At 38.4% G+C, this 25,141-nt stretch overlaps 1 protein-coding gene and 1 non-coding gene across 11 annotated transcripts in view; both read left to right on the forward strand.

The window, feature by feature from the left end:
- ADGRG6 (adhesion G protein-coupled receptor G6) overlaps nt 1–25,141 on the forward strand; it is a 152,534-nt gene that overhangs the window by 97,045 nt on the left and 30,348 nt on the right. For 8 of the 10 annotated variants that reach the window (XM_042253536.2, XM_060419756.1, XM_004011385.6 and 5 more), the window contains 10 exons: nt 3,291–3,433; nt 6,868–6,979; nt 8,084–8,148; nt 8,739–8,949; nt 10,310–10,481; nt 12,972–13,112; nt 16,271–16,390; nt 18,918–18,963; nt 20,480–20,586; nt 24,986–25,113. In XM_042253536.2, coding sequence (XP_042109470.1) covers nt 3,291–3,433; nt 6,868–6,979; nt 8,084–8,148; nt 8,739–8,949; nt 10,310–10,481; nt 12,972–13,112; nt 16,271–16,390; nt 18,918–18,963; nt 20,480–20,586; nt 24,986–25,113 — 1,245 coding nt within the window. The remainder of the gene's footprint in view (nt 1–3,290; nt 3,434–6,867; nt 6,980–8,083; nt 8,149–8,738; nt 8,950–10,309; nt 10,482–12,971; nt 13,113–16,270; nt 16,391–18,917; nt 18,964–20,479; nt 20,587–24,985; nt 25,114–25,141) is intronic. The other 2 variants (XM_042253537.2, XM_060419754.1) reach the window with 1 other exon arrangement.
- TRNAF-GAA (transfer RNA phenylalanine (anticodon GAA)) lies at nt 5,689–5,761 on the forward strand. The gene has a single exon. It is a non-coding gene; the product is annotated as a tRNA-Phe (tRNA).

A 25,141-nucleotide genomic window follows, 5' to 3' on the forward strand; every position in this document is an offset into this window, starting at 1 on the left:
ATCTGATTAGGGAAAGTTATTGTTTATTTTCTAGAATTGTTCCTTTTTCTTTATGATCTGAAGATCAGAATAATGTATTTAATGTATCTTAACACTGTCTTCTTGATGGTAACAGGATTTTTCTCCTTGATTTAGCCAAATAAATTCTTCTCCAGACCTTACTGCTAGATCATATTGAACCTGGAATAATGGATCCACAATTACCTGGATAACTTTGCTGGACACTTTGTCTTGCAGTTGGAGCAGCCCTAGTTCAAAGTGTCTCCAATGCTATCCCCTCTTCATAGGACTCAAACTCAGATTCTAATAATGCAATTTGATGAGAACAGCCAAATAAAACATTTTCCAGAAGTATAAAATATATTAAACTCATGCCCTTTGAAAGCATTATCACCCTCATTCTGACCACCTTTATAACCTTCATCACAGCATCTCCTTGGAAACTTCATGTTTCCAAGCACTGTCTTATTCGTTGGCTCATTTGTTTCTCTCTACCAGTTACCCCCAACATAGATAAGGCAGGTAACGTCCTGCCCTTTCAACCAGTGACAAAACTAAGACCACATAAATTGCCCAACATCAACCAGCCAATGTGAGAAGCCAAGATTTCTGACTTCATACTCGCATGCTCTGGTCCCATTTACTGTGATTCTTCTATTCCCTGATGATACTAAAATCAGTCATCATGAGTATATGTCCACACCTTAGAAACTCTTGTTGGAAAGACATTTAAATTCGTGGGATCTCAGTTTCCTGTCTGTAACGCCAATGGGTAATTTTATAAAAAATTATAGGGAGAATAAACTTAGAGTATATATGGGAAAATCCATACATTTTGTTTTTCTTTGGTATGAGCTTCTGGCATTGCTTTAAAATTTGTTCTTACCATCTTTATCTCCATCTTTCCTTTCTGCTCTCTGTTGCTTTTATGCTCATGGATGAACCTTTGTGATCTCTCATAGATTTTCTCAAAGTTACAATCTACTAGTCTTACACACACTCTTTTTTTCCCCGACCTTGCCTTTCAATTGAGCTGTAACACCTAACACAAACCCTAGCTTTAGATAATGCTATCATAATCTATTGCCTAGACAGACAGGAAACCAGAGCCACAGAGACTGATTTATTCAATTAAAGAATGACTGATAGTAACAACAGATAGAACTGGATTTTGCAGAACTATAAAATAGTTTCAGTTTCCAGGATGAGAGAGGGAAACAACACAGATAAGAAATGTGAAAATGCATGGTCATTCTTGAATTGCTGAATTTGGGTCAGTACCATCCAAAACGTACTGTTTTCTCAATATTCAAGGAAAGTAAAAGTTCACATTGCCAGCTCTTAAGTTCTCAGTTACTGGAGTGGCGAAGTTTAGCATCCAATAATAATTTAATCAAGGGATACTTTTTTTTTAATAGGTCATTTAAAAATTATTATAACAGTTCAACATTATATTCACATCTGTGTTTTTCTCATCCTAAAATATGACTCCTATATGAACAGTAAGCAGTAAGTGATTTTAGAGATAAATAGCTCTTCAGAGTAAACTATGAGAATTGTGAAGCACAGATATTTAGGGGGAAAATAGGGCTATTTTAAAATTTCACCTAATGTTGAATATTAAAGATTTCAGTTATTTTTCTTCTTTTTAGCATTACAAATATGTTACTACTTTATTTCATTTATGTTGATACCCATAGTATTTCATAAATCAAATATGCCACTGCCTCTCCTCTGAGGACTTCATAGTTATTTCAGAAACAATGCTACTGGGTTCACTTTGGCATCTTTTGCTTTCCCTTTTGACTGTCTGTGTGATTGCAAGTGAACAGGAAATTATATTACTTTAAATTGTAGAACCAGAGTTTTGGTAGGTGTTTTAGGATATATATCTCTGCTTCCCATACAGATACTTTCTTTTTAAAGACAAGCCAGTTCAAGCAATATATAAACTTCTTCAGTAACATGCCAGCCAATTACTGAGTGAATTTCAAGTACTTATTTTGTAGCTTTTCAGTGTACAGAGTACTAGTAAATGATTCATGGAGATAGAAAAGCATTTTATCACAATTCTGGAGAAACTTGCAACGTATTAGTAAATGATAATAGTAATTTAAAAGTCAATTGTTTAATCAGATTAGTTAAAATTCTAATTTTTCTTAAAAAACTTTGTTTTTGACTGTAAAGAAACAGTATAGAACCAACCACAAATATGATTCTTTCTTGCATGTATGCTATAAAATATTAAATATTTATTAAAAGAAATGGGGTAATAAGATAATACATGCAGCATTCTTTAAAATGTTCATATTGAGATTTTTTAAGGTTATAAGTTTTAAAAAATCTTTTACATGCATTATGAATTTTTAACAGGGCACAGAGCATGTGCATTTTGACATAATGATTCAATTTTGATAGTATACATGTTAGAATTCATTCTCCCAAATCATCCCATTTCCCTCTCCCTCCTCTGAGTCCAAAAGTCCGTTATACACATCTGTTCTCCCTTCTTATCTTCCTACCATATAGTATAATGGCTTACTTCACTCTGTATAATCGGCTCCAGTTTCATCCATCTCATCAGAACTGATTCAAATGAATTCTTTTAACGGCTGAGTAATACTCCATTGTGTATATGTACCACAGCTTTCTTATCCATTCATCTGCTGATGGACATCTAGGTTGTTTCCATGTCCTGGCTATTATGAACAGTGCTGCGATGAACATTGGGGTACATGTGTCTCTTTCAATTCTGGTTTCCTCGGTGTGTATGCCCAGCAGTGGGATTGCTGGGTCATAAGGTAGTTCTATTTGCAATTTTTTAAGGAATCTCCACACTGTTCTCCATAGTGGCTGTACTAGTTTGCATTCCCACCAACAGTGTGCTCCACACTTTGATTTGCATTTCTCTAATAATGAGTGATGTTGAGCATCTTTTCATGTGTTTGTTAGCCATCCGTATGTCTTCTTTGGAGAAATGTCTATTTAGTTCTTTGGCCCATTTTTTGATTGGGTCGTTTATTTTCTGGAGTTGAGCTGCAGAAGTTGCTTGTATATTTTTGAGATTAGTTGTTTGTCAGTTGCTTCATTAGGTTATAAGTTTTAAACACTTTTTTAGCATTATAATTTTACAGGGACAGAAGTCTTTGAATGCTTTGACGTATTTCTTAAATCTCAACGCTTCACAGTTACCCTCTTACTACCATATGCAAATGTTCTGTTTTTCCACCAAAAAATGATCTGACTGGTCAGCAACAGCAACAACAATTCTATCTGAATTGTTTTCCTAGGTTGGTGATTTTGGCCCTTTTGGTTTATAATGCTACCAACAATCCCACTTTAGAAGGAAGAACCATTCAGCAGAAGCTTTTAAGAAATAATGAGTCCCTGGATGAAGGCTTGAGGCTACATACCGTGAATGTGAGACAGCTGGGTAAGTGCCTTTAATTGTTTTATTATATGTATTTATGTGACTATAGAACAGGTTAAGTTGAAACAAAATCGACAAAAATATTCTTCCTTTGTGTGTTTACTTATTTAAAGCTATTTTTCTGATGATGTTGGTGACATTTTCAACAAATGCGTGACAAGGTTAGCATAAAAGATAGCACCTTGATACCTATGAATCCAAGGGAATGAAAGAGGCAGATGGAAGTTGATACCCTATTTTAGGAACCTGTTGTGAAAATACTAAGAATATGAGCAAAATGCCAAGATAACCTTGACCAGAGTTGGCTTCAACTTTAGGAATAAAGAGAGTGTGTGTATGTGCATATGGGATCTCCAATAAAGTAAATCTTATAAAAGGCAATTTCTTGTTATGAAACATCCTCTTCTCTTATGTTCTCTGTCTCTGTTAATGATACCACCATCTATGCAGGAATAGACCAAAAAATCTGGGAGTTATCCCAAACCCAGATGGCTTTTGTCACGCAAGTGTATGTTCCTCGATTCTTTGTCTCGTCACAACAGAGATTTGGAGTGGCGGACATTAAAGCCCCCTCGGCGTATCACAGCTCTCAGGTCTCAGATAGACCGTGTTATAGCTCTCAGGTCTCGAATGGACCGTGTTATAGCTCTTAGACAAATCAGTGTTACAGCTCAGTGTTACGGCTCTATTTTATTTAGAAGATATCAGGAAAATCCGTCTTCGAGGCGTGAGGGCACATTGATCTAAAGACACGAGGAGAAGAGCTCCCCAGCGCACGGGTTGGGGGAGAGAGAGAGAGAGCTGGCTCTGGCTCCTCTATTTATATGTTTATCTCTCCCTGGGCCTGTCCTATGTAAATTGGGCCAGCCAGGAGTGGTGTTTGTTTTCCCTGAGGTCCTCACTCTGGTTCTCGGGCCTTCTTTTGTTTCATTTTCGCGGGCTTTTTCCCTTCCTTGTCTGTGGCCACCGCCATTTTGGACTCCTTTCCCCTGTTCTACCTGCCTAACCGTTTCCTACCTGGACGCCACTCACATCCTAACCTCCAGCCATAGGCGTGGTGCCACCAGCACTTCCCCAGACATGCTGTGCTCTTTTCTTTCTTTGCCCACATTTCTTTCCTCCCCTCTCACTGCCCACCTGATGATCACCTACATGGTATGAAGGATAGCCCAAGGTCGCCTCTTCTGTGAAGCCTTTTCTAACATCATTATGTACAAATAGCTATCACTGCCTGGGAGCCTCCACCTCGTGCTGTCCACAGACCTAAAGTACCATCCATATAGAAAACTTGAATTTGACTGGACTTGTTTGTGTTCTCTTCTATATTTCCTTTAACCAGAAATTTCCTCTGGCTTGAGAATACATCTTATTTTTCTCTTAACACTCTTACTTCCCACCTCCTTCCCAGCAACCAGCACATTCCTGAGCATTTAAATGCATGAATAAATAAATGAATGCCCCTTGATGGGCATCTTTGAGAAAAATAAATGGATCAAAAACATGGATAACGAAAAGTAAAGTAGTCGTTCTAATGTTATGATGACAGCTAATTAGGTGAATTAGTAGAGCTCAAAAGAAAGGGAAACTTTGACACATTTCCTTAGACACACACTTAGGAAGTTGAAGTGAGTGAAGCAGATATTCCTCAGCCTCTAAAAGCATGATTATGACTGCAGCCAGAATCGCAGTGCAACAAGGAAGCAGGCATCCTTGCTTCTCTGAGGAAACCCTCATCTCTAATGTGTCAGCATACACAGTCTCCATGGGGTCTGCATCTGTAGTTCAACCAACCTTGGATTGACAATATTTGGGAGGAAAAATTCAGACAGTTCCAGAAAGCAAAACTTGAATTTGCCGTGCCTGGCCAACTGTTTACCTAGCGTATGCATTGTATTTAAAACTATGTACATAGCATTTACACTGTATTTATTATGGTAAGTAATCTAGTGATGATATAAAGTATACAGGAGGATGTACAAAGAGTCAGGACTGAGCACGATGCTACTATACCACTTAAATTCCATATTGTATTGTTATTCTGTAGAAAGTGAAGTGAAGTCGCTCAGTCGACTCTTTGTGATCCCTTGGACTGTAACGTACCACACTCCTCTGTCCATGGGATTTTCCAGGCAAGAATACTGCAATGAGTTGCCATTTCCTTCTCCAGAGGATCTTCCTGACCCAGGGATCTAACCCAGGTCTCCCGCATTATAGGCAGACGCTTTATTGTCTGAGCCACCAGGAAAATCCTTAGGGCTTCCCTGATAGCTCAGTTGGTAGAGAATCTGCCTGAAATGCAGGAGACCCTAGTTCGATTCCTGGGTCGGGAAGATCTGCTGGAGAAGGGATAGGTTACCCACTTCAGTATTGTTGGGCTTCCCTTGTGGCTCAGCTGGTAAAGAATCCACCTGCAATGCAGCAGACCTTGCTTCTATAGAAAAATTTCTACCAATTGGGAAAAGAAAAGCTCAGAATATAGATAGGAAAGTTATTTAAATGTTCAACTGGTAACTACTCTACTGGTTTCCGGTAGTCTTTGTGTAACTTGCTTTTTTTCAGTACTGAAATATGAGATTTTGTTGTTATCGATACAGTGATTTTATTTTCATATTTTTAAAGTATAAAGTCTGAGTTATTTATGTCATAGCTCTCACTCAGACAGTTTTTAGACAATAAGTAGGATGATTTGAGGTGAAGGTGTGTGTGCAAGATGTGTGGCCTGCAGCTATCTTCTTGTCATTCCCCCAGCAAATTGCCAGATGAAACATGCTTTCAGAGCAACCAGAAGTTGTTTATATAAAACATGCTGGCAACTCAACAGCAACACTGTTGAGGCACTATTTTATAGGCTTTTTCTTTGAAAAAAATTAAATTACATTTTGAATTTTTCAGGATAGCTTTCATTTTATGTTGGTTTTTTTGGTTTCCCAATAAATCTGGTTTACTAGGGGCTTCCCTCGTGGCTCAGTGGTAGAGAATCCACCAGCCACTGCAGAAGATCTCCTGAAGGAGGAAATGGCAACCCACTCCAGTATTCTTGCCCGGAGAAGTCCATAGATAGAGAAGCCTGGCAGGCTATACTCCATGGGGTCGCAAAAGAGTTGGACATGACTTAACAACTAAACAACAAGTATTTAATAGTTTTATCTACAAATGGACTTATGTTGGAATAATATTGTCTGATTCATTTTTATACTGGCATAAGTATATGTTTTTATTTGATGATTTTTGAGATACAGTCTTAAATATGAAATGCAGCTAATGTTTATTTTTCATAGCTTCTAAACTTTTATAAATTCTGAACATAAAAACCTGTTATTTTAGTATTGCATGGAATAAATACCTAATTACCAACATTGTTGTTTTGCTCTCATCTTGCATGTCTAATTTCAAGAAATAGATTAATATTTCTCATGTTGGGTCTTATTTTCACATAGGTATATGTCACTCTGATGAGAAACCCAAAGGTTATAAATGGCCAAGCATCCAACCTTCTGAATACAGAATGCCCTGTCCAGGGAAACAGGGCTTCTCTGCTTCACGAACATGGTAATACTTTCTTAACTCTTGCCAGCAAACTCCATGTACCTGCTTTCCAGAGTTACAGGCGCTGTTCCATAGATCCCATGCAGTGTATATTAATAGGAAAGAAGGACAGGAATCTCTTTGTACGTCAAATCCATGTGAGGTAAAGATGAGGAAGGTAGGTTACCAAGAAAAGCGTTTTTTTCTCTTTAAGCAACATGCTAATTTAGCCTTCTTCAAAGAAAGATGGAGCAATTTGAAAACCAGAGGGAAGTTCTAGAGCAAAGTTGATGAACAGAACCAGCATATATGTGATATGACATGTATATACATGACATGACATGACATACACTTACATGACATGACTTGCATATATGTGTCATGACATGCCAAGTCTTTTTAAATCTTTGGAGTGGTCATCACTGGAGGGGAAAAGAGAAATCAAAAAGAAGAAAGACAAGATCCATGTTAGGGCAGTCTGCTAGTGGAGACTGGCAGGGTGTGGATTTTTCTCTAATTGTTGAATGGAAACCTCAGACAGGTTAACAGAGGATTCACTGAATAAGTCAAATCCAGTTCCTCACCCTCCACCCCACCTTCAGTGAGAATTTTCTTGCAGGGAAATTCAGACACTGAAACTGCCCGTGTAGAAATACTTTGCCCCAGTGGTGGAGAGGAAAGAAAGGGACTTGGCTTTGGATTGTGGTTCTGCCTCTTCCTGCCTGTGACACCTTGGAAAAGTCCTTGATTTATCTAAGTCTGTTTCCTCATCTATGAAACATGGATTATAATCTGCTTTACAGAGTTATGTGAAATCAAAATGAGATTTTATCTAGAAAGTTCTTAAAGTGATGCTTGATCCATGTTAACAACTATGCTTTTAACTTTAGTAATCTGATGGAGCCTATGCTAGGATATAGGCCACTGCTAGTATTTTTTTTTCCCTTGATGCACGTGCCTGATTTTTTTTCCCCGATAAGAACTTTTAATATGAATTTTATGTCCATTGTTATAGTCTTCAAATGAAACTTACCTAGATATCAAGGGAAATTCTAAAGCTTATTATTAACTACTTTTGTCAGCTATAATGTCATGTCTGTGAAACCTTTTACATTTTTTGTTTTATAGTTATAAAGACTCTGTCAACACTTCTGTAGCCTACTGGGGGCATCCCGATATCTCCAATTGCTCAAGTAAGTGAGAGATGTCTTCAGTTCTCCAAGGCAAAATAAGATGACCTCAAGTTTCAGGGTTTTCATCTTCTTTGGAAGATGTTCTGTTCTGTGGTATCACGTGCTGATACCATTGTGATATTAAAAGCTAAGCAAATGATTGTTCGACTCACTTAAAGTAGAAAATACTGTTTTTGCTCATTCTGACTTTCTGTTATACTTATTCTGTAGTAGATAACAATAGTAAGAAAATTTTGGAGAAGAGACTGTGTAAATTAAGATTGTGTGTGTGTGTTTTTTTAAGCAGCAAATACATACTTATTTAGTGATTCTGCGGGCATCTCACTTAGAACTATGTGTGAATATTGGTTCCTCCAAGTTATTTACCTAAGCTGCTTATAAGCACAGTTTGTGTCTCACTAAAGAAAGAAATTAGTTTGTGTGTGTAAAGAAATACTGTTGTCCTGTGAAAATCGTGCTAAGGGATACACACAGGGAACCTGATTTGCTGCTTTACTGTGAAGTAAAATGTTATCCTATGTTTCGGATCCCTAGAACTGCTCAGAATACACACGTAAAACTGTATGTTGTTCTTCTGTCATATTTTTTAGGGGAAGCAAATGAAGTTGCCAGTCAGATTTTAAATTTAACCAGTGACGGGCAGACATTAAGCTCAGCCAATATCACCAGCATCGTAGAACAGGTCAAAAGGATTGTAAATAAAGAAGAAAACATTGATATAACGCTTGGCTCAACCTTAATGAATATATTTTCTAATATTTTAACCAGCCCAGACAGCGATTTGCTTGAGTCATCTTCTGAGTAAGTCTGTTTGTTTTTCTTCCAGAGAATAATGTTTATTGGATACAGGTATTGTTATGTAGTTTCTCAAAAATCTGAATGCTCAGTACCCAGCTTTCATAATTTAAATCTCTAGAAGATCCACTGATATTTTCCAAATCATTCACAAAATGTACTTCAAAATTCTGTTTGTTTGGGGTTTTTTTTGAGAAAATAATTTACAAGTTGATTAGGACTGCCCACCTGGCTAGGTAATGTAAATAGTCCCTGAAAGACATTATTGGTATTTCATTTTTTCATCTGAAAAATGTTAACTGCTGTAAATTCAAAAGATAAATTGTGTATATTTATATATTTAGCATAAATATAATTTTATATTTAGAATATATTATATATATTTTATATATGTATATAAATTTATGACACTATTTTTGCTTGCAAAGGAGATACTTAGCAAACATTCAGCTCACATCTTTTAGGTATAATGTGGTCATTGCTGTCTACTATTCCATGGACTGTGACACAAAACAGCCACTACTCTGACTGTTATACTTCTGAAATGAAAATGCCTAGGGAAGGGTGAAATATACCTATTTTTACATAATTCAATTTATATCCAATTATTTAATTTAATGTGTTAGTATTAAGATGTTTGGGCTTCCCAGATGGCTCAGTGGTAAAGAATCTGCCTGCCAGTGAAAGAGATGTAGGGGACACAGGTTCAATCCCTGGGTCAGGAAGATTCCCTGAAGGAGGGAATGGCAACCCACTTCAGTATTCTTGCCTGGAAAATTGCATGGACAGAGGAGCCTGGTTGGCTGCAGTACATGGGGTCACAAAGAACAGGACATGACTGAGTAGCTGAGTATGCACGAATACTGAGATATTTTTCCTTTCTATTTTCTTTCAACCAAATTTCTTTGATGAAAATTTTCCTTGTTAGAATGCATTCTCTAACTTATTATGCAAAAATAATTACAAACTTTTTTTACAGGGTCTTGCAATTCAAAAAATACTTTTATCATATTATTTCCTTTGATTCTCACTCAGTATAAAGTAAGAAGAGAATTTTTTGTATGAGGAAAGAAAGGCTAAAATACCTAAAAAACAGAGTATTTGTTTAGGATAACTTTATTGTTCCTTTTCCTTAAAGTATATATTTCTCTTGAAGTTTACCTCTAGAATTCAGTGTTTTAACTGATATTATTGTGATATGAGGCAATTAATTTAATAGGTATTCGTATTAAGGTCAAAAAAAATTTTTTTAAGATCAAAAGATTTAAGGATGATTTTATTTGGTTTGTATTTTGTCCTGCAGGAAATCACATGTGTGCAGGTACCTAAAATGTGTTCCTTAACAATGCTATTGTCATTTCTTTAGAGCTTTGAAAACAATTGATGAATTGGCCTTCAAGATAGACCTACAGAGCACAACACATGTGAATATCACAACTCGGAATCTGGCTCTTGGAGTATCATCTGTGTCCCCAGAGACCAATGAAATTTCAAATTTTAGCATTGGTCTTCCAAGCAATAATGAATCATACTTCCAGGTAATAAGTTAGTGGTTTCTGTAATCAATTAGACAAAAATCTCTGATCTTCTGCTAATTGCTATGGCAAGGAGATCTTGGTTCTAGGGGTGGAAGGTGAGTCTCAAGGCTGACTGAGATTAATAGCAGCAGTAGCCATAAGCCATGTCGACTCAGACAGGAGGTATACCTTCAGCTTACCTTCTCCAGGAGGTGATACTGGAATTAAACGTTGAACTATGAGGGAGTACCACCCCACTGGGAGTGGGATATGGGATTAGTTTAATCAGAAGAAAGGGCTTCCCTGATAGCTCAGTTGGTAAAGAATTCACCTGCAATGCAGGAGACCTCGATTTGATTCCTGAATCGGGAAGATCCCCTGGAGAAGGGATAGGCTACCCACTCCAGTGTTCTTGGGCTTCCCTTGTGGCTCAGCTGGTAAAGAATCCGCCTGTAATGCGGGAGGCCTGGGTTTGATCCCTGGGTTGGGAAGATCTCCTGGAGAAGGGAAAGTCTCTCTACTCCAGTATTCTGGCCTGGAGAATTCCATGGACTGTATAGTTCATGGGGTTGCAGAGAGTCAGACACAATTGAATGATTTTCACTTTCCTTTAGTCAGAAGAAAGACCTTTTTAAGGACCCAAAGATGGGAAGATGCATGGTGTGCCAGTATTTCTCAAACTGTTACATTATAACCACCTAGAGAACTTACCAAAACAGATTGCTGGGGCTTCCCTGGTGGCTCAGTGATAAAGAATCTACCTGCCAATGCAGGAGACACAAGTTTGATCCCTGGTTTGAGAAAATCCCACATGACGTAGAGCAACTAAGTCTGTGTGCCACAGTTCTTGAGTCTATCCTCTAGAACCGGGAGCCACAACTGCTGAGCCCATGTGCTGCAACTACTGAAACCGCAATAAGAGAAAGTGGAAAGTGAAAGCTGCTTAGTCGTGTCTGACTCTTTGCCCCCTCTGTCTGTCTCTTTGCCCCCTCTGTCTGTGGAATTCTCCAGACAAGAATACTGGAGTGGGTTGCCTTTCCCTTCTCCAGGAGATCTTCCCGACCCACGGATCAAACCTGTGTCTCCTGCATTCAGGCAGGTTCTTTACCGTCTGAGCTACCAAAGAACCCAAGAGAAGCCACCGCAAAAAGCCTACATACTGCCACTAGAGTGGCTGCTGCTTGCCCCAACTAGAGGAAAGCCTGAGCCACAATGCAGACCCAGCAGAGCCAAAAATAAATAAACAAATAAAAGTTTCTAGGTCCCATCTCCAGAGATTCTAATTTAGGGTCCTGAGTGGATCTCTCATTTGCACTTTTAACAAGTTCCCAGGTATTTGCTAGTACTGCTGGTCTGAGGATTGTATTTTGAGAAACAGTGATATAGAAGGCTGCTGCTGCTGCTGAGTCGCTTCAGTCGTGTCCAACTCTGTGCGACCCTATAGACCGCAGCCCAGCCCACACCAGGCTCCCCCGTCCCTGGGATTCTCCAGGCAAAAGTACTGGAGTGGGTTGCGATTTCCTTTTCCAATGCATGAAAGTGAAAAGTGAAAGTGGAAGTTGCACAGTCTTGTCTGACTCTTAGCGACCCCACGGACTGCAGCCCACCAGGCTCCTCCGTCCATGGGATTTTCCAGGCAAAAGTACTGGAGTGGGTTGCCATTTCCTTCTCCAGGTATAGAAGGCTAAGAATGACAGATGAAAATGAGGCTGAACAAGAAATTCGGGGCTAGATTAATGGAGATCCTCTCTGACTTGTTCAAGTGACACTTCAGCAAATAATTGTCAGATTCCTCTTATGTACTAGACAGTGTTAGCCACATGGGCAAATGAAATGATTGAAACATCATCCTTGACATGGGAGAACACCTAAGTGGCTGGCATGTCATACTTCTTAACTGTGGAGATAATTCAAGATAGAATATTTTAAAATCTGGATATAAGGAAGAACTTTTTTTCTGCTTTGGACCAGCAGCTCTTTTGGAGTAATTCTGTTTCACATCTTAAGAGTTAAAAAGCAGTCAGCGTCAGTCTCATTTCAGGTCCATTTGCAGGAAAACACTCTTTGGCGTAATCTGTGGGTTCAGGAAAAATGATACCCAAGAACGCTCATAAAACTTCAGCTGCTTCCTCAGTGAAAAGATACTCATTCTCAGCAATAAAACAAATGAATTCCAGTCTTTTTTTTTTTTCTGGTAGTTATTTTTTCACAGTGTGTTTTGAGAAAAATTTAAAATCTATTAAGTGCAAATCTAATCTTTATTCTTGAAAATGTCAACTGATTTGTAGATTTCTCGGTTTGAGTTAAACTCTACATTTCTTGTTTGCCACATTTGCAAAGCTCGAATAAGATCCAGGCCTTCGTAAGGGACTCATACTGAGGGCAGAGACTGTGGTGGAGGTAAAGAGGAGACGAAGCTGAGTCTTGATGACGGCAGTTACTGTCCTAGGGAGTAAAGTTATCATTGCAATTTAAATATAATTACTCAACTGGTGTCTGTGTGTGTGACAGATGGATTTTAAGAGTGGACAAATGGATCCTTTGGCTTCTGTCATTTTGCCTCCAAACTTACTTGAGAACCTAAGTGAAGAGGATTCTGTATTAGTGAAAAGAGCACAATTTACTTTCTTCAATAAAACTGGACTTTTCCAGGTAAGTGTTCATTAACTTACTATTTTTCAACCGAAATAGTTTCCTTGCTTAAAATGAAAGATAAAAGTTCAGGTTTCTCGAAAACATGTCAAAAGTATAGAAAAATTAATCTACTGTATTTTAAAAAGTTAGTTAATATAACTCTAAATACTTTATTTCTGGTAATCATATGCTTATTAATAAGATGTATTCATTTAAGTTTTTTAAATAAATCAGATTAAGACTTGCATGATGCAATTAGAAATGGAATTTGTGGAGAAGTTATTATTTCTTATTTCTTTTGTTAAGTATTTTATGCTCTCCAGCAATTTAGATCTTCAGAGTTAAAGAAATTGTGTGCCAAAGGAAAGGTTTTTTTCTTGATTCAGCGGGAAGCACTGTTTACATAACGAGCAGCATTCTTGGCTTTAATCAGTTTTCCCATTAGTATTTCAAATGGCCTTTGGCCTTCCCACATCCCCCGAGTAGCGTGGCATTGTGCTGAGCACATATTATCATTTTTATTGGCATCATTTCCAAATACTAGAAAGTCCCCTGCCAGCAAACACTGATGACCTCTGGTTGCCTTTGAAAGTACAGCTCATTTTGAGCAGTTTCACTGAGCCCTGTCAATAAAAGTTTTATCTGTTATGTTGAGGATACCTGTGTATATTAAACAGTGTGACCTATGTAAGAGAGAGCTGCAAGTTTCAAAGTCAGTAGAAATGTTTTTCACTGTGCTAGGCATCACATTTAGAAGAATGGCAAAGGAGGCTACGGGGAAGTAAAAGGAGGAACATGGAACTGTTTATAGTCATTAACTCAAAACACTTTAAAATGTTATCAGCAAATGCTTTCAGAACAAGCTATATACAGTTTTTGAGTAAATTAAGAATGTAGCTACATGCAATTGCTTTGAAGGATTTAATAGCTACAAACACTTAAAAATGCATTTGTTAAAGTTGTTGGAGACGTGTAACAATGGCACCTTTTAAGATAATAGGAGAGGACTTCCCTGGTAGTTTAGTGTTTAAGATGGCACGCTTCCAATGCAGGGAGCTTGGGTTCAGTCCCTGATCAGGGAACTAAGATCCCACATGCTTCCAGGTGTACCTGCCAAGCCCCAGCAAATAATAATAACACAAAAAAATGCAGTAGGTTTTGGATGATGTGAATAGTGGGAGAAGAGGTCATTGAGAGGAGAGGTGGGCACTGGAGGAAGTCCTAGCATTATAAGATCAGTCACTGTTTCATTTTGAGTCTCATCTTCTCATGTGATCACTTCCTTCTCCTTTGACATCTCCCAATCCTCGACATTGTTAGAAAACATATGTTTGGTTTTTAAAGTAAATTTATAGAAGACTGAAAAACATGGAAGGTTCTAATTGTATTCCCCTCAAGAAGGGAACAGAATAAGAGTATTTTTTTATTAATTAATTTTTATTGCAGTATAGTTGCTTTACAATGTTGTATTAACCTCTGAAAAGTGAAAGTGTTAGTCACTCAGTCTTGTCTGACTCTTTGTGACCCCATGGACTGTAGCCCACCAGGCTCCTTTCTGTACATGGAATTCTCCAGGCAAGAATACTGGAGTGGGTAGCCATTCCCTTCTCCAAGGGATCTTCCCCACCCAAGGATTGAACCCAGGTCTCCTGCATTGCAGGCAGATTCTTTACTGTCTGAGCCACCAGGGAAGCCTTACTGCTCAGCAGAATGAATCAGCTGTATATGTATGCATATCCCCTCTCTTTTGGATTTCCCTCTCATTTAGGACAGTACAGTGTATCAAGTAGAGTTCTCTGAGTTATACAGTACATTCCCATCAGTTGTCTATTTTATACGAAGTATCAATAGTGTATATGTGTCAGTCTCAATCTCTAATTTCTCTCACCTCTCCTCTTTACCGGAAAGGCTGGATATCTCCAAACTGTAGCTCCTTCATTGAGAGAGAGAACACACAAACCTAATAAAAAGCTATACTCTGGGTGCTGAGAACTAGGTAGCATTGAAGGAATCCTATAGTTATTCCAAAAGGGCTGATTTACAAGCTGTAATAGAGAAATTGAGGAGGTTCAACAAGAAATACAAAGGAAAAGAGAAAGTGATGATAACCTATTGTTCCCAGGCATTTTGCAGCACAGATTCATTAATTTGATTTCCTGACAACCTTAACTTTGAAGTGGTAGCTACAGACGCCATCAAGTGTACGATTGGAGATGGTAGAAGTTTTGGTGGAGTTTTAATCCAGTAGAATTACATTTAGGTTTACATTAGCAAACACTCAGGCTTCCCTGGTGGCTCAGCTGGTAAAGAATCTGCCTGCAGTGCAGGACACCTGGGTTCTATCCCTATATTGGAAAGATCCCCTGGAGAAGGGAAAGGCTACCCACTCCGGTATTCTGGCCTGGGGTATTCCATGGACACTGTAGTCCATGGGGGTCACAAACAGTCAAACACAACTGAGCGACTTTCATTTCACTTCACTTTAGTAAACACTCAGGTTTCCTTAGAAGCTCAGACAGTAAAGAATCTGCCTGCAATACAGGAGACCTGGGTTCCATCCCTGGGTGGAGAAAATCCCCTGGAGAAGGGAATGGCAACCCATCTAGCATTCTTGCCTGGAGAATTCCATAGACAGAGGAATTTGGTAGGCTACAGTCCATGGGATCGCAGAGTCAGACACAACTGAGCGACTTTAGCCTCACTCACTTCACTTCTAGTAAACACTCAGACTGTTGTCATGAACCTGAAAGATGAATTGATTTTTATTTTTCACACCATATTTCCTTGTTATTTCTTTAGAGGAAAACAACCTCATCTATTTTTTATGGTAGGGAAATGATCTAACTGTCTCGCAGCTTTTTATGAGTGTATATTATTTGTGAGTTTGCATTGTTTCAGATGTTAACTGGCTGACATCAGTTACAGCAATCAAGAACGAAGTTTTATGAACATTATCTTACAGCATTGGCTCTAAGGTTCCTTCAATGTATTTATTATAATAAGGGAAATAGCAGAGCTCTTTCAGGAAAGCTAGCAGTTTGATCTTATAAACAGGATGTTCTATAACTGAAGATCTTAAGTGTAAGAAGTGCTGACAGATTGCTTACTTTGGAGCACCAAAATAAAATAAAAGGGTGTACTTCTGACTAATACACATTTTTTTTTTTCTTTGAAAGGATGTAGGAACCAAGAAAGTCACCTTAGTAAGCTATGTGATGGCGTGCAGTATTGGAAACATTACTATCCAGGATCTGAAGGATCCTGTTCAGATAAAGATCAAACACACAAGAACTCAGGTAAAGAAAAGCTGCAAACAGCCATGGGACGGAGTCTGACTGTTTCATAGCACTCCGAGGCATGTTTTAAAACATGGTTAGAAGTAACTTGTACCTTGTGGGGGGCTGTTTTCCACAAAGGGGAAACCAGCTAGTCCGGCAGTCCTGTAATGTCACAGATGGTGGCTGTAGGATGAGCGAGGGAAATTTAGTCTTATCTAGGATTCAGTCATCTGAAGAGGAATAAGAGTGAAGGAAAGAGCCACTCCTTTTAAGAAACGACATATGATTTGATGCTTTCAAACACTGGTACTGGAGAAGACTCTTTAAGAGTCCCTTGGACAGCAAGGAGATCAAACCAGTCAATCCTAAAGGAAATCAACCCTGATTATTCATTGAAAGGACTGATGCTGAAGCTCCAATACTTTGGCCACCTGATGCGGAGAGCCAACTCATTGGAAAAGATCCTAATGCTGGGAAAGATTGAGGGCAGGAAGAGAAGGGGCTGACAGAGGATAAGATGGTTGAATGACATCATCAACTCAATGGCCATGAATTTGAGCAAGCTCTGGGAGATAGTGAAGGACAGGGAAGCTTCCCAGTTCATGGGGTCGCAAAGAGTCAGACATGACTTAGCCACTGAACAACGACAACAAATAATTATTGGACTGGCCATAAGGTTCATTCGTATTTTTGTGCCGCTTACAAAAAACCTGAACAAACTTTTTGGCCAACCCAGTACTTCAGCTAAATTAGATTTAGACACAGTGCACAATTGTGTCATTAAAGGTTTTTGTTGTCTTTTTTAAAGTCAAGTGAAAGTTAAAGTCGCTTAGTTGTATCCGACTCTTAGCAAGTATAGCCTACTAGGCTGCTTTGTCCATAGAATTCTCCAGGCAAGAATACTGGAGTGCCTATCCCTTCTCCAGGGGATCTTCCTGACCCAGAAATCGAACCAGGGTCTCCTGCATGGCAGGCGGATTCTTTACCAGCTGAGCTACCAGGGGACCCCTTTTAAAGTCAAAGATATCTGAAGCTGGGAAAGCAGAAGGGAAATGGGAGAAACAGGAGAGAGTTGACTTATTTTTTGAGAGGTTAGTGCTTGTCTAAAATCTTGGCAAATGTTGCTTTTTTTTTTCTGCTTCATCTGTTTATTTTACAAAATTATGTGGGGGTTCTTATTGTCCTCAGTGGCCTAACCACAGTGTTCCCCTGTTTTATAGAGGCTCCCAGTCATGGTTCGACTGTTAGGCAGGCAGGAAGGCAGGCGGGAAGTGACCCAGCTGATAAGGAGTAAGGCTTGGAATTGAAGTCTACTAAGAATTCGCCTTGCTTTGTCACGGAACCCTCTGAGACTTCCCTGTTCTACCCTTTGGCCTCCTTTGTTTCAGCTCCTTCATCCATAAAGGATTTTTTTTTATCGTGGTAGAATATGTTGTTGTTCCATAGCTAAGTCGTGTCCTACTCTTTGCAGCCCCATGGACTGCAGCATGCCAGGCTTCCCTGTCCATCACTCTCTCCCAGAGCTTGCTCAGACTCACATCTATTGAGTCAATGGTGCCATCCAACCGTCTCATACTCTGTTGCCCCCTTCTCCTCCTGCCCTCTGTTTTTCCCAATATCAGGGTCCTTTCCAGTGAGTTGGCTCTTGGCATCAGGTGGCCAAAGTATTGGTAAAATATACATAACATAAAAGTTACTATTCTAACCATTACTAAGTGTGCAGTTTTGTGGGTACATTCACACTGCTCTGCAACCATCGCTATATCCATCTCCAGAACTTCTTCATTTTCCCCAGCTAAAACTATGTCCCCATGAAACACCTTCCATCCCTCCTCTCTCAGTCCTTGGAAACTGCCTTTCTATTCTGTCTCTCCATGAAACTGACTACTTGGATATCTCATATGAGTGGAATCATACAGTATTTGTCCTTTTGTGATTGGCTTATCTCACTTGGTATTTTCAAGTTCTATCCATATGATACCATGTGTCATAATTTCTTTCATTTTTAAGTCTGAATGGTATTCCATTGCATACATTCACACACAGAGACACACACACATTTCGCTTATCTTCATAATGGGTACTTTAGCTGCTTCCATCTTTTGGCAATTGTGAATAATACTGCTCTGAGCATGGTTGTATAAATATCTGTTTGAGTCCCTGCTTGCGATTCTTTTGGGCATATACCTAGAAATAAAAGAGAATTTTGAAGATGAAGTGAAATTTTAGTGTAAAGAGCTTTGCTAAATGCTTAGAATTGCACTTTACGATGAGACATAAAATTAGTAACCTGCAGATAAATGAATAAGGTGATGATTCCTCTGGAGCTATAGTTGATTTCCATTTGAAGTCTATAAGAGCAAACCCCTTAAACTGCCTGCTGTTCTTGGATTGTATTGCTGTGACTAATGGTGATCTATTCCTTTGTGAAAAGCTTAGCATTTTTACTCATTTCCCATGTTCAAATTGTATGATTTTTTTTTTATGATTTTTTTTTCATTTTTTTTAAACACAGTTTAACATGTTTATTCTTATGTTAATATAGGCAGTGGCTCATCCCATCTGTGCCTTCTGGGATTTGAACAAAAATGGTAAGTTTTAAAATATTGGCTGTCTTAATAACAGCTGAATTTTAAACCTTGTTAGACACCTCCATTTCCTTTAATTCCATCTCAGATCAGAGTGAGTCACAATGTAAGGTGATGGCAACTGAGCTGCAAAATTTAGTTTAGGTAGCTTGGGAAGAGAATTCTTATTTCAGTAATTTTTTATTCATTGCAAGAAGAAATAGGCTTACTTTACTTTAAAAAAAAACTACCTCTAATTTCAGTAATTTATAAGCTATAGCATACATTTTATTGCCCCTTTTAGATGAATGTCAGTATACATTTGATCACATTTCTTCTGGGACACTTCTGAGATCATTTGATATGCATGAGGCATGCAGTTTAAAATCTAGTTTCCAGACCATGGATTATGGGGGGGTATCATATTAGAGGACTTATAGGAATGGTTATAATAGATACATGTTACTTGAAAGAAATGAAGTGCCTCCAAAATGACATTTTACAGTTGAGAGAGAAAGGCAAAATTAAGGGATAAATCACTAGGTGTAAAGGGTGGTGACGTCTGTGAAGGGAAGGGGAAACCTCACACCTGGTCGGCTTCCCCTGGGATTCCCTGCTGTTCTCCTGCGGTTCCCCAGTGGGACTGTGGTGGCCCAGTCAAACCAGTGCTAGTGTGGGCTGCTTCTCAGAAATGTAATCTGATAGTGTCCCAAACCTCCTCATCCTCCTTATCCTAGCTGGAAAGTTTTTGTTGTTGTTTGGTTTCTGGTTGCAGTTTGAGAAGATCCTGATTTACTTGCTACATAGTTAAAAATGATATCACCTTGTAGTCTTAAAACACTTTCCAACTGTATGTGTCATTCATATTCCATATCATACCAGGAAAGTCATATAAGATGTGGTAAAGGCATTACAGTAAGTTGTTTCTGTGCATGACTGCTGTGTGCTTAATAGCATGTTCTAAGGAAACTGACCTTTGTTCTTATGTCTTCCCAGAAACATAGGTTAACTCAAGGGGGTAAAAAATTGTATTGATCTGTAGAGACTTTTTTAGTACATAACATATTTGGAAAGGAATATTCTTTTCATGGAAATTAACTTTGAAATATATTAAATAAATTACACATCAATTCATGCGTTAATATAGTTATGTTAAATATATATTTATATAAAATATGATCTACTAAATAAATATGTCTTATAGATATACTCAAGATACATACATTACATAAGTAAAATATATATTCAAATATTTTGAATTTTAAAAATTGACGTTTTTGCAATCTCCCTGAGGAGGCACTTCCATAGGACACAGTTGAAAACCGCCACCTAATCTCTATCTGCCCATCTTGTAATAACATCCTATGATTACAGGAATCGAAATTATTTTAAGTATTGGCAGTTTTCAAGACAGTATCTGTCTTGCAGATAAACAGCAGGGCAAAAGAGACTGAGGCATAGTTCCCTAAGGGAAAGCTCGCCCATTCTGGGAAAGGAACTGATCCGCTGTCGTTTTCACACTGTTGACTTCTTCCCACAGAAGGTTCTGGATTTTGGAACACTTCAGGATGTGACGCACACAAAGATTCAGATGCCAACGAGACAATCTGCCTGTGTAACCACCTCACCCACTTTGGGGTTCTGATGGTAGGGGAGGAATGTCTAACCTCATTTTGAAATGATATAATTGTGGAAGGCGTATTTCTTTTTGTGAGTCAGCCTTTATGGATGATGTGTTTGGGAAATTTTTTTCCTAATTATTTTCATCTATAGCCTGAAATCTTGATTCTTAAATAAGAATCTAACTGGCAGAGATCATATATTTAAAATGTGCAAGGTAAGTATAGAAAAGAATACTGTCCCCCCATCCCGTGCATTAACAGTAATCACAAATAACCTCAGAAACAAGAAAATCACCATGAAACCCTCAAATTAACAGAGGAAGTTAGGGAGATGGGGAAAGAGAGGGAGGGTGGGAGAGAGAGAGAGAGAAAAGTTAAAGAGGGAGAAAATGTTGGGTTTTACTAGCATGGAAGTGAACTGTGAAAAGTTTCATCAAAAATTGTCTTGTATTATCACTCGTATATTTGAATGGAACTTTGTACCAGGTACTGGTGATCCAGTTGTGACCCCAAATGACTGCAGCCCTATCTAGAGATCACGCCTGTTAGCACAGACTAGTAACTAGGGTAGTGTGGAGGCTTGCAGAGGAATGATGGGTGTGACATTTCTCTCACAACTAGACCTTCCTATCTTTCTTTCCTCCCTTTCTTTTGCCTTCTTTCCCCTGGCCCTGGTTTTATCTCATTAGCCAGCCTGTCCAACAGTTCTAAGCAGAAATTAGATCGCATCAGTATGTTTTTTCAGCCCATCACATTTTTAAGAGTCAGTTTTCGAGAGTCATACAAGCAGGAACTTGTATGACTTCATCCATAGACTTAAACCTTCATTTTATAATCTGGTATGCTAGTGTTTGTGTAAACATCTTTCTGGTATGAAATATACCCTCCACATCCAAACAGAGCCATTGTTTCTGTATAGTTTCCATAAAGGGAACAAACCACATTTGTTTTTTAATTGAAGATGGGAGTAATGAGTGCTAAGGCAGTAAAGCTTTTTAAATTTGAATCACAGACGTCGGGTTATGTGTATCCAATCTGTCCCTTGAATCTTATACCCACTTCCAATGGGACTGAGACGAAGCAGTGAGGGACTGTGGGGCGCAGTGACTGGCTCATGGATCTACTGGGCCTGTGGACTGATAAAGGGCCATTGTCATGAGGCAGCCCTGCCCGTTGTGATTTTCCCGACAATCCAGTACTTAAAGCTCTGAAGGATAGGACCATGTCATTTAAAAAGACTGACAATCATAGAAAGTAACTTTTTAACTTTCCTCAAATATTAATGTCTTTATTTACTGACAGACCATGAAAATGAGCAATTAAACTATAGTATGTCTTCCCTAAATAATTTTTTAAAATCCTGTTTTCTTCTGTATTTGTTTTTTTGAAAAGTGACAGCCTCTTTCTTTCATGAAATGCTGATTTTGCATCATTAATCATTTAGGTATACAAGCTTTAGCTTAATTTACTGAAGTATTTAACTGTGTGTGTGTTTGAGCAGGATTGTGTGTGTTATAAATCAATATTAGATAAATAGATAGCAATAATACTATTCACTGTTCAGAGATGATTTATGAGTAACCAAAGTTTGGCTTCCTATTACTTTTTTTCAAGTATTGTTTACATTTTGTTATGAATTTTTAATTATATATTACTTTTTCTGTTGTATTTTGATGAAATAATTAATTTTACAGGTATAAGGGTATGTGCATTTTTCACTGCTCTCTTTCCATTTTCCATTGTGGCTGCTTTTATAGGATTATAAAGTTCTGGAAGAAAAACTTTCCAGAATTTATCTTTTCTGGTCATATGTCCATATCCTTTCAGCGTTTCCAAACCACCAAGACATTGTTAAGAGTCTTTCTTGGTGTACAGACTCTTTATTCACTTCTGTAAGGTGTTCCTTGAGTCTGCTTTGCCCCATGACACAGTCACCATATGAGAAATTTAAAAACATACCCCCCCAAAAAAACATACCCCCCCAAAAAAACATACCCCAGATTCATAATTGTATCTCCTAATCTACAAACATGAAAATGTTCACATCCTCTGTTCCAAGTATTTGTAGTAAAACCGATTTTCATCTTTTTTGACATTAGTATGTTTTCATGTTGGCTAGTTCAGAGGAACAAATATTTTCATATTCTTCATTCTTTAAAAGTACAAAACAGCATGAAAATTGTGTTTAAATGTGTAACCATGAAGAGCATTATTTTATTCAATTTACATTTTAAACTGTGGCTCTAATCATGACTTGCAAGTCAACCACAACATCTAACGGAGAGCCGTACATTTTTCAAGAGGTAATAATGAGTCCTTTGGAGGTTCTCAAGATATTTCTCTGCTCCATCAAATCCTGGAGTAACCAGAATTTTGATCAGGGTAACCTACCAGTGAATCGAGTGGCCTGACTCAAAGACACCCCATGTGCCAGGGGAATCTCAGGTCCTCCCAGTGGTTTGAGGGATTCCTGGGAGAGGAGGGTAGGGATTGATGGTCCTCTCTGACCCTGAGTCCCTGTGTCTGCTGAATTCCATCACTTTGTGCATTTCTTGCTATCACACAGGTACTGTTACCTGCTCCTCACTGTGTCAATCGAACCTGGAATTAAGTCCCACTCGTGGTTTCACGTAAATAGGCACTCATACAAAACGACTTCCTGGAGGTTTTTGTATGAATAGTAGATTTTATTGACATTTTGGTGACAATTAAAGAAAATTAACATTACAGAATGAAAAACCTATAAACTTTTTTTTTCATAATTTAAGACCTAAAAGTTTAAACCAGATATTCCCTGTTCTTTTTCCAAAAAGGCTCCATTTTCAAACATCTGTATAATGGAGATGCCTTTCTCCCCCATCCAAGGCTTGAGTAGTTGGTCTTAACTCAAGGTTTATCCCTAGTCCAATTCTCCATTTAAGGAAGAAAAGAAAGATTTTCCTATCATACCTGAATTTTGCAAGTCTGCCTCCTTCTGCACAGTGAAATTACGGCTGTGTATTCACATGCAAAAATGTTTACTTATTTTTAACCACAATAACATCTAATACTTAAAAAAAAAATTATTTCCTGCTGTGCTGGGTCTTCACTGCTGTTGGCAGACTTCTGACTTTGGTGGCTTCTCTTGTTGCAGAGCATCAGCTCTAGAGGCTTAGTAGTTGTGGTACACAGGCTTTAGTTCCCCTCCGCATGTGGAATTTTCCTGGACCAGGGATTGAACCTGTGTTCTTTGCATTGGCAGGCAGATTCTTATCCACTGCACCACCAGGGAAGTCCAACCCCTAACACTTTTAAGTAACAACTTTTCAAGTGTATAAAAACGAAAAATCTATGATACCCTCTCCACCAAAAAAAAAACTCTTGGTGGCTTCTTATTTATGACAACAGAAAAGGAAAGACCATATATGTACCAAACTCTGCAATGACCACAGTAAGAGCCTTAGCACTATTCTTAGAACTGGGCAGCCACGTGCCAGCCAGCCTCTGGCTGTCTCGGATGAGTCCCACCCTACCAAGCAAAGAAATCAGGCCCACCTGAGGGCTTGGACACATGGGCCACAGTGGCCTCCATTTGTGCTTGGGACCCCAGCTCTGCAAATGGTAGGAAGGGTCTGGTTATTTATAATGCAAGACAATGACCTCCTTTCCAGTTTTTGTTAGGGGAACCAGTGGTTTTGCTCTTCAAGTTATACTGATGTGCAAAGAGCTTGGGTAATAGGTAATGATAAAAAACCATGTACAATTCTCTCAATAATGCTTCATTTTTATTTCATGGAGTGATCCACAAGAGTGCAATAAGTGGAAATTTCAGTACACGCATACCTCGGAGATATTTTTGTGGGTTCAGTTCCAGACCACTGCAATAAAGCAAATATCAAGATAAAATGAGTCATACAAATTTTGGGGTTTCCCAGTACATATAAAAGTTACGTTTGTACAATACTGTAGCCTGTGAATGTGCAATGTCATTATCTCTAAAAGGAAAACAATATATAGATACTTTACTTTAAAATATGTTATTGCTAGAAATTGGTCACCATCGTCTAAGCTTCAGTTTATCAAGCAGTGACATCGATCACTGATCACAGGTCACCATAGCAAATATAGTAACAATGAACCGAACAAGTTTTAAATGTGATGAGAATTACCAAAGTGCGACACAGAGGCCCAAAGTGAGCAAATGTTGGGAAAAGGTCTTAATTCAGAGTTGCCACAAATGTTCAATTTGTAAAAAGAATGCAGTGTCTGTGAAGTGCAATAAAGGCAAACACTTAAAATGAGATTCACCTGTATTGATTTACACTGTTGTTGTTAGCCCCTAAGATTGAGTTGCGATTCTAAGTGTTGTCATGAAGCTTCTACTAGAACAAAACAGCATTCTCATGAAAAGAGATTATTACAGCTGTTTCTCATGTTTTCGGTAGGACCTTCAAGGAACTGCCTCACAGTTGGATGCGAAAAACACTAAAATCCTCACCTTCATTACCTATATTGGGTGTGGAATATCTGCCATCTTTTCAGCAGCTACCCTCCTGACATATGTTGCTTTTGAGTAAGTTTTTTTTTTTCACTATCTGCCA

The sequence above is a fragment of the Ovis aries genome, chromosome 8, assembly GCF_016772045.2.
Source record: "Ovis aries strain OAR_USU_Benz2616 breed Rambouillet chromosome 8, ARS-UI_Ramb_v3.0, whole genome shotgun sequence".
Taxonomy (NCBI): Eukaryota; Metazoa; Chordata; class Mammalia; order Artiodactyla; family Bovidae; genus Ovis; species Ovis aries.